At 35.7% G+C, this 16,821-nt stretch overlaps 3 protein-coding genes and 1 pseudogene across 3 annotated transcripts; 3 read left to right on the top strand and 1 right to left on the bottom strand.

The window, feature by feature from the left end:
• Positions 1 to 5,739: 5,739 nt before the first annotated feature.
• LOC143561028 (26S proteasome non-ATPase regulatory subunit 11 homolog) lies at positions 5,740 to 7,607 on the bottom strand (annotated as a pseudogene).
• Positions 7,608 to 12,171: 4,564 nt separating this feature from the next.
• On the top strand, positions 12,172 to 13,275 carry LOC143561038 (receptor-like protein kinase ANXUR2). Its single transcript, XM_077049196.1, has 3 exons — positions 12,172 to 12,456; positions 12,542 to 13,048; positions 13,159 to 13,275. The coding sequence occupies exons 1-3, from the start codon at positions 12,172 to 12,174 to the stop codon at positions 13,273 to 13,275; spliced, it is 909 nt and encodes a 302-aa protein (XP_076905311.1).
• A 730-nt stretch (positions 13,276 to 14,005) lies between these two features.
• LOC143561027 (toll/interleukin-1 receptor-like protein) lies at positions 14,006 to 15,819 on the top strand. Its single transcript, XM_077049188.1, has 2 exons — positions 14,006 to 14,556; positions 14,834 to 15,819. Exons 1-2 carry the CDS (start codon positions 14,015 to 14,017, stop codon positions 15,069 to 15,071), a joined length of 780 nt encoding a protein of 259 aa, XP_076905303.1. The 5' UTR covers positions 14,006 to 14,014; the 3' UTR covers positions 15,072 to 15,819.
• Positions 15,132 to 15,692, top strand: LOC143561037 (disease resistance protein Roq1-like). The gene has a single exon (XM_077049195.1). The coding sequence runs from the start codon at positions 15,132 to 15,134 to the stop codon at positions 15,690 to 15,692; it is 561 nt and encodes a 186-aa protein (XP_076905310.1).
• Positions 15,820 to 16,821: the final 1,002 nt, after the last annotated feature.

The raw sequence follows: 16,821 nt of genomic DNA, 5'->3' as shown, positions 1-16,821 counted from the left end.
TATTTCTCAGGAATTTCTTCCTCTCACTCGTTCTCGGGGCCTTTCCCCTTATCTCTCATTTCTTGTTCTTTTCGAGCGTTTTCATTGTTGTTACTTTGTTCAGACATATTTTTTCTTTTTCTTTATTACTTTAAGTCTGAAATTTTAACAGCATTTCTTATATTAAACACACGTTTATTTATTACACACATATATCTCAAGGATATATATATTTTACAATACATATATATATATATATATATCGTTTCCACGATATATATAACTGGTCCTATCATTACAATGGAACGTTTTAAACGTTCTTTATTTATACACATAACATTCAACCTATTTTACACACAGTTTCCACATGGCTACCATCTTCATTTCTTCAAGAACTTCTTCACAACCTTCGATATCTTGTTGTATTTACGGAGGAGTGTTTCTCCAACTTTCTTCTTTTTCTTCTCTTCCTCGTCTACCTTCTTCCTACAGTCATCAGTTTCGTGCAAAGCATGACCCAAATGCTCTTCGTATGACTGTGGGATTATGTTGGGGTATCCATACTGCGAAGGTGGGTCACGGTAACCCAACGTCACCATCTCGTAGTGATTGGTCGGTTCTGGATACGGAACATAATCCATGGTGGATGAAAGGTAGAGGTAGGTCTTGGAAGCTTGATTCTGCTCACGGATCTCATCAGCTTGTTCTTGAATTGACGGAATCTCACCTTGGAATGGTGGGAGGCTTGATGAAGCTTGATTTCTAAGTTTCTCAAGATGTTGCACATATGGATCCACAGAACCATAGCTTGCATTTTGGGAAGTGAGTGATCCATCCATTGGGCTTGACATTTCATTAGGATTCTCAGGATTCTCTTCTTCCGGTTCTTCTTCAGACTCTTCTTCGAGTTCTTCCTCTTCTTCAGGATCCTCCTCTTCTGGTTCCTCTTCTTCCTCTGGTTCATCTTCCTCGATGGGTTGTGTGGTTTCATTTTTTATTAGGATCATTTGGAAGGTCTCAGTGGGCATCATAATCCTCATCTTGGGTCTACAGGATGGCCCTTCATTATTGATTGGTTGAGAGTTGACGTCATTGAGAGTGGAGCTTCCGGCATGCCACTCTTGTTGTTCAGAGAGATATTTCATCCACTCGGAGGATGGTTGAGAGTTTGGTAGGTATCCGGCTGGATAGAATTGTGGTATCTCTGAGGGTTGGTAAGTGCGAATCTCTGTTAGATGGTACGTCGGTACTTCGGAAGGAATATACATCGGTAGGGTTGGTGGATGGTAGCTTGAGTGTCTTGGTGGCTCCAATCCTTGTTTTGGTGGAATATCGGGAACGTCTATCGGGTAGTGTCGACTTCCGGGGTAGTACACGGGTTTAGTCAAGTCGTGTTCCACATCTTGGTTGAAATATGCTTCATAGTATCCTTCGCTCATGTTGTCTTCGGGGTAAGGCTCGGCTATTCCGGCCTCTTTTGCCTTGCGCACATAATTCTCCATATGAGCTTTAAACGACATCTACCAACCTGTCACACCCCCATCTAAGGCCTAGGAGCGTGACCCATAAGTTGGTATCGTAATTTTAAATAAATCAGAGTTGCGTAAATTTGCGGAAGACTTTATAAATTTAAGGATCGAAATATAATATTTACATAAAAGACGAGATTATAAACACCCGTTTAAGTTACAAAATATTTATGTGTTTATATTTACAAAACCACCATATATATATATATATATATTAAGTTCACAAAAAGAATCCGAGCCATCGGATAATCTAAGCACTTCGTCACTTCAAGTGCTAAACTTGTTCACCTGCAAAATGTAAGAAAATACGTCAGCAACGAATGCTGGTGAACACGCTGACACAAAAATACTTTCTTTTACTTAGTTACCCCTCGAGACTACGTCTGCCTCGGCCCAACGTGGCTTAGGAATAACAAAGCCAAATAACACATTATAAACTAGAGCATCTACACTAGGTCACCTCACAAACATCGCAGCGTTTGACTTAGTTAAGTACCCGTAAATATACACAACGGTCGTACTCCCTGCAGGAGAGCGTCGTACGACCAAGGGTGGTGCGATCATGCCCATACATCGCATAGTACCACCTATGTAAGGATCCAGACATATGTATACCACAGCCTGAGGGCTAGGTTCATACCCATAGTTATAACGGTTTTAGGAACACATAGTTCCTTGTAAACAATTTCATATAACACGTTTGACTTATTTTGAAAACAAGTTAAAAATTTGGGGGCGTATTCACCTTGTCTCTTTAGGATCGGCTTCACTCACCGTCCAAGGGTCTTTCCCTTTCTTTATCTCGAACCTATAGTTACGAGTATAAACATTTGTTAGTCAAATACACGATCCGGCTTAAGACCTTTAGTCTTATATCTCAATCCTCGATTGAACCTTTAGTTCAACTCTTATTTACTTGAAAACCTCTTGTTTAAAAGTATATTATAAACCTTTAGTTTATATGAAAACCCAACGTTTCTTCTTCTCCAAGAAACGTAATCTTTTCTTTTATTATTTAAGAAACTCTTTATTCATTAAATAAATAATATTTTCATAACAAAGATTATGAATACATACTTACACTCATATTTATATAACAATATTCAATATTCATACTTTCATCTATTTCTTTGTTATGTTTATTCTTCTTTTCTTTTATCGAGGTATCGAGTATATCATCGACTTAAGGCTTAAGCCTTGAATATAATATTAAATTATATTAAATTCGACATTACGCCTAACCTTAAGTGGCGTAAAGAAACTCTAGAGAAATGAGCAGCACTCCGATGCCGCTTTACTTTTCTCGATCAACTTTAATATACCAACTTCAACGCTCGTCGGCACGTCTTTCGGGACTCTTTGCCATTACAACAACGCCTTCTTGATGAATGAGGGTGGAGGGTGGTATGAACTTCAAGGAAATGTTGTTACACAAACTAGATATTCGAAGCACGCTTATCGAGGAAACGGGGCACGAATTTCGAGGTATTCTAGTGAGAGAGTAGAGAGGTGAGAGCTGATTTGGTTGTGAGAAATGAACACCCCATGGCTGCTATTTATAGGCGTTTTCTGGGCTCCCATCGCGGTACGCGATGGGTCCCTGGGCTGACCAATCGCGTACAGCGATATAGGTCAGCTGAGTCACACATATAAGCCTCCCCCCTTCAAACCGATGTGGGATGTTATATTATTGGAAAGCAAACTTCATTTTTTTGATTGTTTCTCTTCCATTCTTGTAGTCTTCAATTCCTTCGAGAGCCTAAAACGCCAAGAAGATTGCATCACTGCGGTATTTTTAGCAAGAGCTGCTATCATGGCATGCTCAAAAGTAAAATGCTCCTATGAATCTCTTCGGGTGTGAGTTATAGTGTTCTCACCTTAGTTTCATTACCTAACAGTCGGCCACGACGTCCGATGCGACCTCTGCCATGACTTCACTTCCTTAACAAGCCATTTCATTACCTTACATATACGAAACGCTAGCATAGTCGTAATTGGTATAAATTGCGCTAAAAGTTAAGTCCAGGCAGATGATTGAATATCTCAAACAACTGCTCTAGTACCAACTTGAAATGCCATATCTTAACGAAAAACCAAGCTTTAAACGATTTTCATACTCTTAAAGGGCTTGAACTAATTTCGAGCGATTTGATACTAGTTGTTATAGGTGATTCCACCCACCAAATTTCATGAAATGTGATTCCCTACATAATGGTATGATCAAAACTCAAATTCGAGCTCAAACATGAACTCGATTGCACTTTCTCTCTCTAGCTTTCTCATTCTACGGTTTCTTATTGATAAAGGAAATGAGGTTATGCATGAAAATGGTGTGTAGATATTTTGAAGGGTTTAACCTCTTCCTTGAGTATTTGCACAATACACCCCTTAGTTTTCACTGTTTAAATTTGCTCCCCTTACAAAATAATTAAGAGTAAAGTGCTAAAATCGTCTCTAAGGTTTAATCAATTATGCGACTTTAGTTCAAAAGGTTTTTTTTGTGCAGTTGGACCATTGACGTTTCCCAATTTTTGCCATTTACATCCAAGTTAGTAACTTCGTTTGCCTATAACATTAACTTAGTGACATTAATGTCTTTTTACATAAAAAGATTATGATTATTAATTGAAACGATAATCAATCAATTATTAATGAAAAACAAAATAAAAATATAAACTCAATAATCCTGCATCTCTTTAATTGAACACCCTAAGGTTTGAAATTGAAGATTTTAAACTGAAATTAACTAAAGTTTGTGAATGATTAAATGTTTTGGGTCTCAATTTATGCATAAAAGATGATGTTTAGGAATCGATTTGCTGCTCGAATCACTGTTTAGGGTATCTCGATTGGGTTTCGATTTTATGTAGATGACGATGGATGGTGGCAGTGGTCGTGGGTGGTGGAATGGTGGTGGTTGGTTAGAATGAGGTTGGGGGGTGGGTGATACGATGAACATAATGAAAGCCCGGTACATATAATCATTTAAAATAATTAATAAAATATTAAACAATATTAAAAAGATGCATTTACCCTTGACTTAACAATGAAATTTAACGGAACTATAATTTGGACGCATATGACAATATATGGAAAACCTCAATGGTTCTATTGCAAAAAGAAAAAAAATCTTTTTGGACAGAAAAAGACGATTTTGGTACTTTACTCTAGAACAATAATAAAAATCTATTTTATTATTATTATTAGAGATTTGGGGGTGTTACACTAGAAACCAGATGTTAGGGCTAATCAACCCATCCAGGCTTTTTTTCTAGCTTTTTACTAGATCAAACCGAATAAATATCTGGTAAAAAGAAAAATCAGAGTTTTTTTATAAGCAATTGGGTTCTTACATTAATGATAAATCCCATATTCCCCTATACATTTTATATCCAAAAAGTGCAATATCATCTGGTGAAAAATAATGAACATTCTAGATTTCTAGATTGCATCCTGGTTGGACATCGATTTCTTGGTGGTGGTACGACCTAAAACATTGATGGAGTTGCTTGATGGTGCGAGGATTAACGCTAAGAAGAAAAGACTTATTGAGGCGATCGTTTTCTCAACATGGTGGGTGCTTTGGAGATATAGGAACACATCCATCTTTCAACCATCCAAGCTAAGGAACGGAGAGATTTTTGACTCTATTATTTTTTGTATGCTCATAGGAACTATAAAGTTATAATTTCTTGGGACGAGTTGTTAAAAAACCCTCTCCTCTTGATGTAAGTTTATTTTATTTTTGGTTTCTAGCCAAATTCAACGATTTTTAATATAGCTCGGATGTACTATGGTTAAGGTCGGGAGTATATATAGAAGGGGAAAATCCTAACGACCCAAAACATGATACACAAATAATCAGTTTCAATTTTTTTTATATATTTTATTTTTTGACATGTTTAACACCCCGGTTGATTCTTGTCTAAGTTTAAAGTATAATAAATGCAATTTATAAACAAACTGTTTACAACTTGTTTACAACCCACCGTATAAATAGTTCACGGCGTCACGTGTCATGTTAAGGTTACACATTTTAACGTGTTAGGGCTACGACTGGCGTACACGACATGAATAAACACATGGGTAATGTTGTTCATTTCATCAATTCAACCCAACACAATTAACACCTTAATCATAAGTCATATTCGAGCAAGATAATAAAAATAAGATAGGATTATTTTGGTCTTATACAAAGGTTCTAGTACATTAGAAGTTAAGTCTCAACATTTTAAGCCATGATCTCAGCAGATCTTACAAACAAGCTCTCAACAACCTTGCCCATGTTTTGAATGGTCTCAAGAGTTGCGGGAAAGATTGCATCGGATATTCCATCTTCAAATACGGTGAGACAACCCGCGCCTTGGTCTAGTGTTCCAAGAAACTTTTTGTCGAGTATCATTTGCGACAGTTTCTTCTCAACATGTTCCACGGGCAACTCAATCAAACTCGCCATGTGTCCAATCTCCACCTTATAAAACGGTTCAATCAACCTATACACAACACAACACAACATTTACATCACAATGCAAGTTTCGACATGAGCTTGAGCTGGCTCACGAGCCTATTATTTTAACAATTTTTATTTAACGTGTTAAATAATTTTATGGGTGTGCGTGGTGCAGTTATGTATGGTTTTGTGCTAAAACCAAATTGTAAACCAAAAGCTCAGTTTTTGGATATTTTGAAACCGTTTGATTTCGGTTTTTCAATTTTCATTTTGGTATCGGTTCGGTTACGGTTTTTGACATTTTAGCTTGAAATTTTAGACCGAAAATTTTTTTTGGCAAAAATAATGAATTTAGTTGATTGTTAACTAATACATTGTTATACATTTGACCAAAAATAATAATTTAGTTACATATATTTATTGAATTCTTATAAATTACTTCAAATAAAAAATAAAAAAAAATAAAAATTTAGGAATTCAGTTCGGTTTTTCCGGTATTTATTACATTCAAAACCAAAACCGAACGGTTAGTTTAGTTTTTACAAAAACATAAAACCAAACAGTCGGTTTTTTGTTCAGTTTTTCCGGTTTGAAGTTTTTGGTTTTTTCAGTTTCTTGCACACCCTTAAATAATTGTGAGAATGAAGATTATAATCCTTCTAACCTGCATAAGTTTTGCTCCAAAAGTGTGTCATAAAGAGAAGAAAGATGCCTATGAACAATAGGATCTTGATCCAAATAAGCTTTAAAATCCGCAAGTGCGGTTTCAAACAGCTTCAACGACCTCTTGGCGTAAGCATCCGCAACAGCTTTCATCGCGTCAGCATCCGGGCCGAAAGCAGCTTTTGAAGATATAATTCCTGCCACATCATCAGCCTGGTTCACCATGATCTTGCATAGCAACATGTATCTGAGACTATAAACAGCCTGCGGGTCATCAAGCGCGTTAAACGCCTCAAAAGCTTCGAAAAAGTAACTGTAAGCGGTTTTATAGTCTTTTTCTTCAGCATGAAGAATCCCACGTTGTAAATCGATGGCGCCTTGCTGAGCTGGCGGCACGTAGATTGCGTTTGCAGCCGTTCTAGCAGCGGTTAATGCAGCCTTTGCTTTCGGAAGATCTAAACGAAAAGTGAAGTTTACTTTCTAGTAAACCGATATCGACAAGAAGCAGCTTGTCATCGAGTCTTCTAACCTCTTTGACCAGGCTCGAAAGCAAAGTCAAAGCGTTTGAAAACTCGTTGTTGTTTATAAACAATGCAGCGAGTCGTGCCTCGACCCGTTGCCTTAAAAGTGCGCTTCTCAGCCCTGGTCCATTCAATCATATCTTTACATAACGATATTTGAAGGTCGGTGGAGTTTGGTATTTTGGAAACCGAGTCGATGACTCCTTTAACGAGTTTTGCGGTTTTGGCTTTTGGGATGAGGGAGAAGAACGGTCTTAATGCGGTCAACAGACCACGAAGATCCTCGCCTCGGTTTTCTTCCGTGAGGAGTTGTGAAAGTTTTGTGATTGCTTGTTCTTTGACCCGCAGGGCTTCGGGAGATGATGCGGGGTTATTTAGAACCTGGTAGAGTAGGGTGATGGCGTCGGGTCGGGTTTTGTGTTCGAAAGCGAGGTTAAGTGAGTCTTGAAGATTTGATGATGACATGGTGGTTATGTTAAAAGCTGCATAAGCAAATAGCAAGTAATCATTTAGATACTATGTACACATTAAACTTTAATATGATCAATACAACTTAAAGTTTACCGACCGACACGAACCCATTGACCCCATCAAAGTGACTTATTTATTTCTTTTATAAAATTACTTTGAAGAAAATAACTCAAAAATCGAATTGTTTTATAAAAAAGACAAAAACAAGTAGTTAAAGTTAATGGGTAAATTAATACAAAAGAAAAGAAAAGAAAAGAAAAGAAAGAAATTTACAAAAACTTACTAGATCGAGACGAATGAGTAATTGTGTAGATAAATCAGAAACTTTAATTCTTAATGTTAATAATAATAATTGTTGATTTCTGGTTTGCCAATACTTATACAGTTATACCAACTCAATTTGTTTTTCCTGACTTGTCGTCCAAGTTAGCCGGCCCATGAATATACATTTATTCAGCCCAACAGCCCAATTTTTTGCACTAACTTTTTTCTCTCTTTTATAGTTTTTAACCATTTAGGCGGTTCGCTATGGGCGTAGATAGGGGCATGCTTGGGGAGCTGAGTACGTGAACACCGAAGTGGGGCGTGGTAAGGTGGGGCACGAAAGATGGGGTGGGGGTGGGGCATCTTTACAACGATGGGCGCGGATAGGGCGATGAATGGTGGGCCCTCCTTCTTCAACGGCTATATGGCCGTTGTTATATTAAAAAAGAACAATTTAATCATTTTCTATATAAATTCGAACAATTTTTTATTTTTTACTTAAACAACTCTCATATTTTCACACCAACATTTTACTCTAAAAAACGTTTTTTATGTGTATGTTTTTTATTTATTTAAATTTTAATTTTAGTATTACTATTTATTATTTAATATTTATAAAATTATGTTTGTTACAAAAATAAATAAATAAATAAAAAGTTTAAAGCCCCTCGCTATAGAAGGACGTTAGGGGTTTTGATGCTCACAGTGCTCACGTGGTACTGACGTGACACTATGTAGGAGCTTCGATGTCCCCTACCATAGAAAACAATCTTATAATTATATTATTATTATTATTATTCAATAAAGTCTAAAAGGTGGTAACGAACTTGTACATTTTTTTAAATCTCTCTGATGGCCATTTGTCATTCTTCGTAACTGCTCCAAACCACACCCATAGAGGCGATCAAATGAACTATTGTATTCTCGAAACCCGGGAATCGAACCTGTTGTAAATAATCAAGTCTAATTGGTTGGGGTCTTGAGGGTCATGTCCGATTTATGCTCAACCCTATAAAAGTTTTTAGAGCATTCACATTCAATCCCCTATCTATAAATTCGAAATTACATTAAAAATCACTACATTTTATCTCTCATTTTAATTAAATAATCTTTTTTATACTTTTATCACTATTATTTCTCTTTCCTTCGCTCACAACCACTTTTAAAATATATTAAAAAATAATATGGTGTGAACATTATTTTTAAAATATACAAAAAACTACTGCATTTCTCTCTCTTTCACCCACAACACCTTAAACCAATCTCTACATTATAAAAACTTCACTCACATTTTTGATGGATTGAATGCTCTTACATCCGAGGCCCCGATTAATAGTAATCAATTATTCCAATGTATATAATATTTTAATACCATTCATAGAAATTTCGGGATGTTACACTTCATATTACATGACCTCAGACCCAAACATACAAAGAAAGTAAACCGACTAGCTAATTAATATAAGCGTTAAAGCACAAGTAAATACAAAAGACTATTACACAAAACGAGACCCTACAATAAGTTGTAAAAAGTTATTTACAAAATACATTTATTTTATTTTAAACTTAAATGCGAATTAAACGGGTGTAAAAGATATTAAAAAAATGTTTAAATCCTGATTATTTTTTTATATTCTTCATTAGGAATTTTATTAGTTTATCTGTTTATCACAAGGCCTTAATTTGATTTATCTATAGAAGAAATAAGTCAGCCTATCAAGAATGGCTTGGCTTTGATTCAAACAAACAAATTTCTTGTGTATGTTATTTCTGATTTGTCAGGTAAAAATAAATTAATAAATTATAAAGAAGATAAATGTGATATAACAAAAATCTTACATAAAAAAAACTGTGAAGAAAACTTTAAATTATTAGTCGAAAGAATTACATTGTGTCCGATAATAATAATAATAATACATCTATAGTTCTGACTAGTCATTCGAATATAAGATAACTTGTATTTTCTATCGAATAATGTTAAACTTTTCTTGGTTAGTGTCCTATGTAACATACAAATAAAAAATATAAGAAAAAGGTCAAATATACATATAGAAACATTATAATTTTATAAGTCTCATAAAGAATTACATAATGAATATTAATGAATGAGTCATTGCATATTTCATAAAATACATAGATTAGTAAGAATAATTTACATTTATATTTTAAAAGAGATCAAAATGGAAAATTGTAAATATAGACTTATTAAGGAAACAAGAAAATTAACATCAAAGCATCTTAGTTGAGTTAGTAGTGAGTTTGATTCTCATCAATAACATATTTTTCATTTTAACCATTTTAATTAAACGAAAACATATGGTTGGGCCGGGGGAAAACACGCTTGTGTTGACCTCACAGGGGTATCTCCCTTAGCTGGTTTGAGGGATATTGGGTTTGTAGCTGGTCAAGCAATGAAAAGGGCTGAAACGAAGAAGGTGGAGAAACATGCTAAAGCCTGCGAAGAGAACCAACATGTTTTTGCCCCTCTGGCTTTTGATACATTTGGCTCCTTGGCACCGGAAGCTATCCGTTTCCTAACCAGGGTCCAACAGGTTGTGCATAGCAATGTGTCGACTCCAAAGGGGCAGGGGTATGTCTTTAGTAGGTTAAGGTTTGCAATTCAGAAAGGGGTAGCGGCGCAGCTTGTTGCCCGCCTACCTGCTATATTGATGTAATATCTATGTTTCTATAAAAAAAAACTCGACCCATTTCGATGTTCGAAAAAAAATATAGTAAATTGGAAACTTGTACACTTGGCATCCTACGTGGAGTGGCTGATTCATGTGCATAATATGTCTTCTTTTAAAAGTATAGTGCCTATGGAACTATTCGATTGTAACAAACTTGAAATGGAGGTTGTGTTATGGTGCACGAAGTGGTCACAAGCCAGGTTGGCTCAAGAAGGGTTCGGCCCCGCCGGGAACACCGCCCCATGTGGTTCGTCCCAAAAAACTCCTTGAACATGGTAGTGACCTCGAGTTTCCCGATGGTTTGTAATGGCATTGTTACCACCGCTGACCATTTACCCTTCTAAAATATTCAAAATTTAATTGTCACGATACGGTTATGATGGATATGTTTAAAATTCCGTCATCTGACTCATCTTCGGCATCTAGTATTGACGACACACATTATGATGATATGAGTAAACATATGCATTTATTATTTATTTTTGGAACGACGACTTTCTTGTAAGTTAGGCCACCGCTCCTCAAATTTCGAGAGCCTCGTTGCTTCACACCGGCCAGATTATGTCGTCTTAACCGCATTCACGTTGGCTTCAAAGTTTGGCTTGGGCGTTTTTCCGGAAAACCATTACCGTCGACTGTCACTTGACAGTCGTTGTGTGTTTCCTAGGAAGGTGAACATTCATGTATGGAGGTTATTGATGCATTGGATTACAACTATACTAGACCTAACTTAAGCAAGAGACGGTTTGAAATATTGTCCATTCTGTGCCCATTGTGCTCTTCTCGGTTGAGATTGCAGAGCACGTTTTTGGCGAATGCTATATTTCACAACTGTGGGAATGGGAGATGGCTTACTGCTTCATTCCGATACCTAGAAGTCTATAACTCTAGAAGCCCGAGATCAATCTCGAAATAGTTGGATTCAAATCATTTGATTAGACCAAAATAGATTTAACCAGAGCTATAAACTTTACGGCTTGGTCGAGTACATGGATAAGGCGCAATGAAGCTATTTATGGGAGTCGTGATGGAAGTAAAAAAGTTGCTTATTAATTCTATCATTTTCATGTCTTTTTTTATTTAAGGTAATCTAGTCGTAATAGTAAATTTAAGGTTGGGCGTGTGAGTTGGTTGTAACATCCCATTCTCTTCGTGTAATTGACTTGCTCCTTTTTGGATTAGTGGTTTGCTAACCAGCGGTGTTTTTTGTTTTTATAAAGTTTGCCTTTCCCCAAAAGAATTGTTGAACTAAAATATGAATCGAATATTTAGTAAAACTAAAATAGTTTTACAACAAACTCACACCAACAAAGAGACTATAAGTGGTTAATAATTTAATATATAAATCCCCCACTACCTAATATTAAAATTACACCAACAATCAACATAGTCTTAATATATTTATGTTTTCTGAAAATAGCATTAATATAAAATAGTTCATAATCAAAGCTTGGTATGACGAATACCAAATGCGTTCATATTTTCGGTTTATCAAAAAGAGTGCGATCTGTATGCATGTATCATATTCTAAGCTGTTAATATATAGCTATATATTACCTTTTTCTTTTCCGTTCTATATTTACATCATATTCAAATCAAAGGTCATGTATTTCATTAAAGAAGCGAGTCAATTGCAGATTCCTCTTCATGAGTTATCAGATGCAACTAACCGATTTTCCGAGCAGAATCTCATTGGAAGGGGTGGATTTGGGAAGGTCTATAAAGGCATATCTGCTAAACATGGCATCATCGCCATAAAGATGTTGGATCCTTGGCAAGATCAAAGAAGAGACCGTGAATTTAGAATGGAGATTGTTTTACTTTCAAGTTATAAACATGAAAACATGAAGGTGGAGAGAAGATGCTTGTTTATGAGTATGAAAGCAACGGTAGTCTCGACAAACATTTAAAGCAGACAGATCTACATGGATCCAAAGACTTCGGATTTGCTTAGATGCTGCCCGTGGGTTACAGTATCTTCATGATGGTGTTGGATTTCACCATAGAGTCATCCATCGTGACATCAAGAGTTCAAATATTCTTTTGGGTGAGAACTGGAAAGCTAAAATTACTTATTTTGGGTTGTCCAATATGGTTCGTGCGAATACGGACTACTTTATCTCCAATGCTTGTGGCACAATTGGATATATTGATCCAGACTACATGAGAACTGGTATTCTCACAAAAGAGTCTGACGTTTACTCTTTTGGGGTTGTATTGTTTGAAGTTTTGTGTGGAAGACCTGCACGGCTTAGAGAGCCCGCCGACGAGGATCAATTTTTAACTAGTGTGATCAAAAGGCATTGGGAAAGGAAAACATTAGATGAGGTCATTCATCCCGATCTAAAGAACCAGATAAACCAAGCATCCTTACTAACGTTTGCAACCATTGCCTACCAATGTTTGATGGACCGTCGACTTGAACGTCCAACCATGGAGAAGGTCATGGAACAACTAGAGAAAGCGCTTGATAAGCAACTAGTAAGTCGTGTCACCCGCATAAGGGTTTTATCCCTTTTAACAAGTTCAAATTAGAAAAATCAGTATGCCTGATCTAATATAGAATCCCTTTGTTTGGTTGTTTTTGATAGGCAAATAGTGATTTATGGTGGAATGATGATGATATTGCCTGTGCTGCTGCTGATGCCCACCAAGGACAAGCAGGGTATTTTCTGATACAGATTTATTTCATTTCCCTTCATGCTTAAAATATTTATTTACGTCACATGTACAAATAATATGGCTTTGTTAAATAATCATACATATAACCCAACGTGTACCCAATAAATCTCACTAATAGCAAAACTATTTGTAAAATCTGCCGAGTGTGGGATCATGGGAGATGGAGAGGCGCCATTTTCATGTTAGTAAGAAAATTACCAATTAACATAGTATTATTAGAGAATAATTATTAGAGAATAATTACTAGATTCAAAACAATATTATTAGAGAATAATTAGTTATAGTTATTAATTAGTCAATCATTCTAATTACTTATAATTAGTCAATCCTTGTAATTAATTACAATGATTGACTAATTATTCTCTAATACCCCCTTAATAATTCTCTAATAGTTATATAATATACTCCCTCTATCCAATTAAAAGTGTTATTGTTTGAAAAACACAAAGTTCAAGGTAGATATGATTATTTTTTTTGCTTACCAAATGACAATAATGCCCTTAGAAATTAATATTGTTTGTTAATGTTAGTTGTGTGTGTTTAAGAGTAAACTCAGAAATTAACTAATAAACTTTGAAAGTGAACATTTGTAATGTGACAAATAAAAAGAAAATATAAACACTTTTAATGGGACGGAGAGAGAATTTTTATATAATATACATCTTACAACAGATAATTATAAGTGATCCTGCTAATGAATTTCAGTGTAATTTAGTAACTAAAACTTGCATTTGGTGTGTATATATAATTTTGAACGTCATATACATGACTGTTTCTATATTAATTAATTTCAAACAAGTTAACAGGTTATTCCAGGCATCCTCTTCTCAATCAAGACCTGTCTCTCCTTCTACATCATGGAAGTATGATGTCTTTATAAGTTTTAGAGGGGAAGATACCCGCAAGACATTTGTAGATCATCTCTTCTTGACTCTTGAAGATCGGCAAATCTACACTTACAAGGACGATGAGCAACTTCTCCGGGGAGAACTCATTGGCCCATCTCTCTTTGAGGCTATTCAAGAATCGAGGATAGCCATCATTGTATTCTCACAAAATTATGCTAGCTCTACTTGGTGCTTGGATGAACTTGCATATATTATGAAAAATAGGGATGAAAGAAGGCAAACCGTTATACCTATATTTTATGATGTGGAACCCTCAGAACTGAGAAAACAAAAAGCGTATTATGGTGAGGCGCTTGCCCGACACGAGTTGAAAAATAGGAACAAAGTTGAGTCTTGGAGAGAAGCACTTGTGAAGGCAGGCAACATTTCTAGATGGGACCCTCGGACCGTGGCTAATGGGTAATTTTCTTCATATGTGTGTGTGTGTGTGTGTATGGGAAGGTTAACGTACAAATGAAATTAATGTGCTAATTGTGAGAATCAAGTAGAGTACTTAAATATACAAGTAAGTAATTATGTAATTACATCGTAGAGTAATTACATTATTACTCTAATTGTGTATATAAGTACTCTACTTGATTCTCATAATTAACATTTTAATTTCATTTGTATTTGATTCAAACTATATATATATATAGTGCATATGAACTAGTTATCTCATTTATGCAATGTGCAGGCATGAAGCAAAAGCCATTAGAAGTATTTGTGAAGCCATTAAACAGACATTGCTTAAAGTGATGACATGTACCGAAGCAAGTGCTGAAGTAAGTGCCAACACAGACCTAATTGGCGTAGAGACCCGCATGCAAGAGTTGAAATCATTTCTAAAAGTTGGGTCAGGTGGTGTTCATATGATCGGAATATGTGGGATTTGGGGCAGTGGTAAGTCTACACTAGTGTCGTCTATTTATTAAAACATAAGCCATGAGTTTGAAGGTTGCTGCTTTGTCAAAAATGTTAGAGCCGAATCAAGAATGCATGGCTTGAAAACGTTACAAGAGAAGGTTCTCTCGGATGTTTTGAAATTAAAAGTGATGTTAAAGAGCATTGAACAAGGAATTTACGAGACGGAGAGAAGATTGTCTCAAAACAGTGTTTTAATTGTCCTTGATGATGTAGACCACATTGACCATCTAAAGATGTTAGCTGGGTCCAAAGACTGGTTTGGTAGTGGAAGCCGAGTAATAGTCACCACTAGAAACCAAGAGCTGTTGAATGCTCACAATGTTACAACTCGCAACGCCAAGTTATTAGATGTTAAAGAGGCCATTGAACTGTTTAGTAGGCACGCATTTGGGCAAAGTAAGCCTGTACAAGGTTTGGAGGATGTTTCACTAATTATGGTTTCTAAGTTAGGTGGGCATCCATCCGCACTTATAAGTTTAGGCTCTTTTTTACATGGCAAAGACAAAGGCGAGTGGATGAAACTACTGGATAGACTAATATGCAGCCCGGTTGACGAAATTCTGAAAAGGCTTGAAACTCCTGATGATGGAGTGGCTAGAAATATCATTCCTCGGTTTCTTACTTTGTAACATTTTTTTAGTTTTTTTTTAATGTCTCACTAGCGATATGTTAGAAAGTTTCTTATTTGTAATGTTACTGTGTAAAATTACCAATCGATTTATGTGGGGATATAGCGAAAGTCAACTGAGAAAACTTATGACTCCTATGAGAAAGTTTCTTATTTGTAGCAATGTTATTTTATTTCCTCCATCTTTCTCTATAACTTAGCTCCACCATATCAAAAGAGGCAGCTAGATAGTAAAGTATATAAATAAAAACTTGAAGTTTTAATAATTATAAAGGTTTATGAAAAAAAGTATATATACTACATTAAACTAATTAAAGTATATCATCTGTTTGTTTGCTTATTATTATTTGCCTAAATCATGTATCCAATTTTGGTTTGTCATACTAATTTCTTGGATCGTGGGTTTACAATTTTTTTGTTCCTAGGTATCGTTTAGTTGTGTAATTTGGACGATGATAATCGCAAAGAGCGACTGTGTAAGGAAACCTTGATTTATATTTCATGGCAGAGGAATATCAAGGATGTGTTTGTCACTAAAGAAACATCGACGTATACAAAATATGTGGTCGATTCTTGAAACTGGAGTGGAAATTGGAGGGTGGTATTGTCGGTTATTGTATAAATCTCTTTTTTTACCATAAAATTCATGGTATGTACATTAATAGAGCATACGGAGTCATCCCAGATCCCGCTTCTCCCTTCACAAGTTCGCATTTCAAAAGCAAATCAAGATGCATAAAAAATAAAGTAGCAAATTCAATAAAAACTTAGGTTGATATTTGTAGAAAATTATTGAAAGGTAGACTTGTTGGATCAATAGCAAGCAGGGTCGATAGTAGTCGAGTTGTTAGTGAGCTTCAGAACAAGGACATTATTCTCATTTCGTAGGTGAGAAAAAAATAGGGAATGGAAAAAATACTTTATTTTGGAAGAAGATGTGCTTACCCGATAGTGCTCTTGGAGTCTTGGTGTTTGGTAGGCTCTTTAAATTTTTATATTTTTTTTTTCAATTCTAAACAGATTTTATATAGCACAAACCGAGCTACATCTGGGTTTCAATTGAAGTACAAATGGAGGTTTTAATTAGTGACCAGATAATCACTTTGGGTTTCAATTAAGAGTGGAGATGG

Source organism: Bidens hawaiensis, unplaced genomic scaffold (assembly GCF_021521415.1).
Source record: "Bidens hawaiensis isolate Kalapana, Puna unplaced genomic scaffold, B.hawaiensis_p1.1 tig00020525_1, whole genome shotgun sequence".
Taxonomy (NCBI): Eukaryota; Viridiplantae; Streptophyta; class Magnoliopsida; order Asterales; family Asteraceae; genus Bidens; species Bidens hawaiensis.
Note: the sequence above shows the minus strand (reverse complement) of the source record. Positions and strands in the feature narration are given on the sequence as shown.

Bases quoted from the DNA above. Each gene is read 5' to 3' on its own strand.
- LOC143561038 (XM_077049196.1), top strand. From the start codon at position 12,172: ATGTATTTCATTAAAGAAGCGAGTCAATTGCAGATTCCTCTTCATGAG. The intron at 12,457-12,541 runs GTAGTCTCGACA...CGTGGGTTACAG, and splicing joins TTATGAGTATGAAAGCAACG to TATCTTCATGATGGTGTTGG. The intron at 13,049-13,158 runs GTAAGTCGTGTC...TGTTTTTGATAG, and splicing joins AAGCGCTTGATAAGCAACTA to GCAAATAGTGATTTATGGTG.
- LOC143561027 (XM_077049188.1), top strand. From the start codon at position 14,015: ATGACTGTTTCTATATTAATTAATTTCAAACAAGTTAACAGGTTATTC. The intron at 14,557-14,833 runs GTAATTTTCTTC...TGCAATGTGCAG, and splicing joins CCTCGGACCGTGGCTAATGG to GCATGAAGCAAAAGCCATTA.
- LOC143561037 (XM_077049195.1), top strand. From the start codon at position 15,132: ATGCATGGCTTGAAAACGTTACAAGAGAAGGTTCTCTCGGATGTTTTG.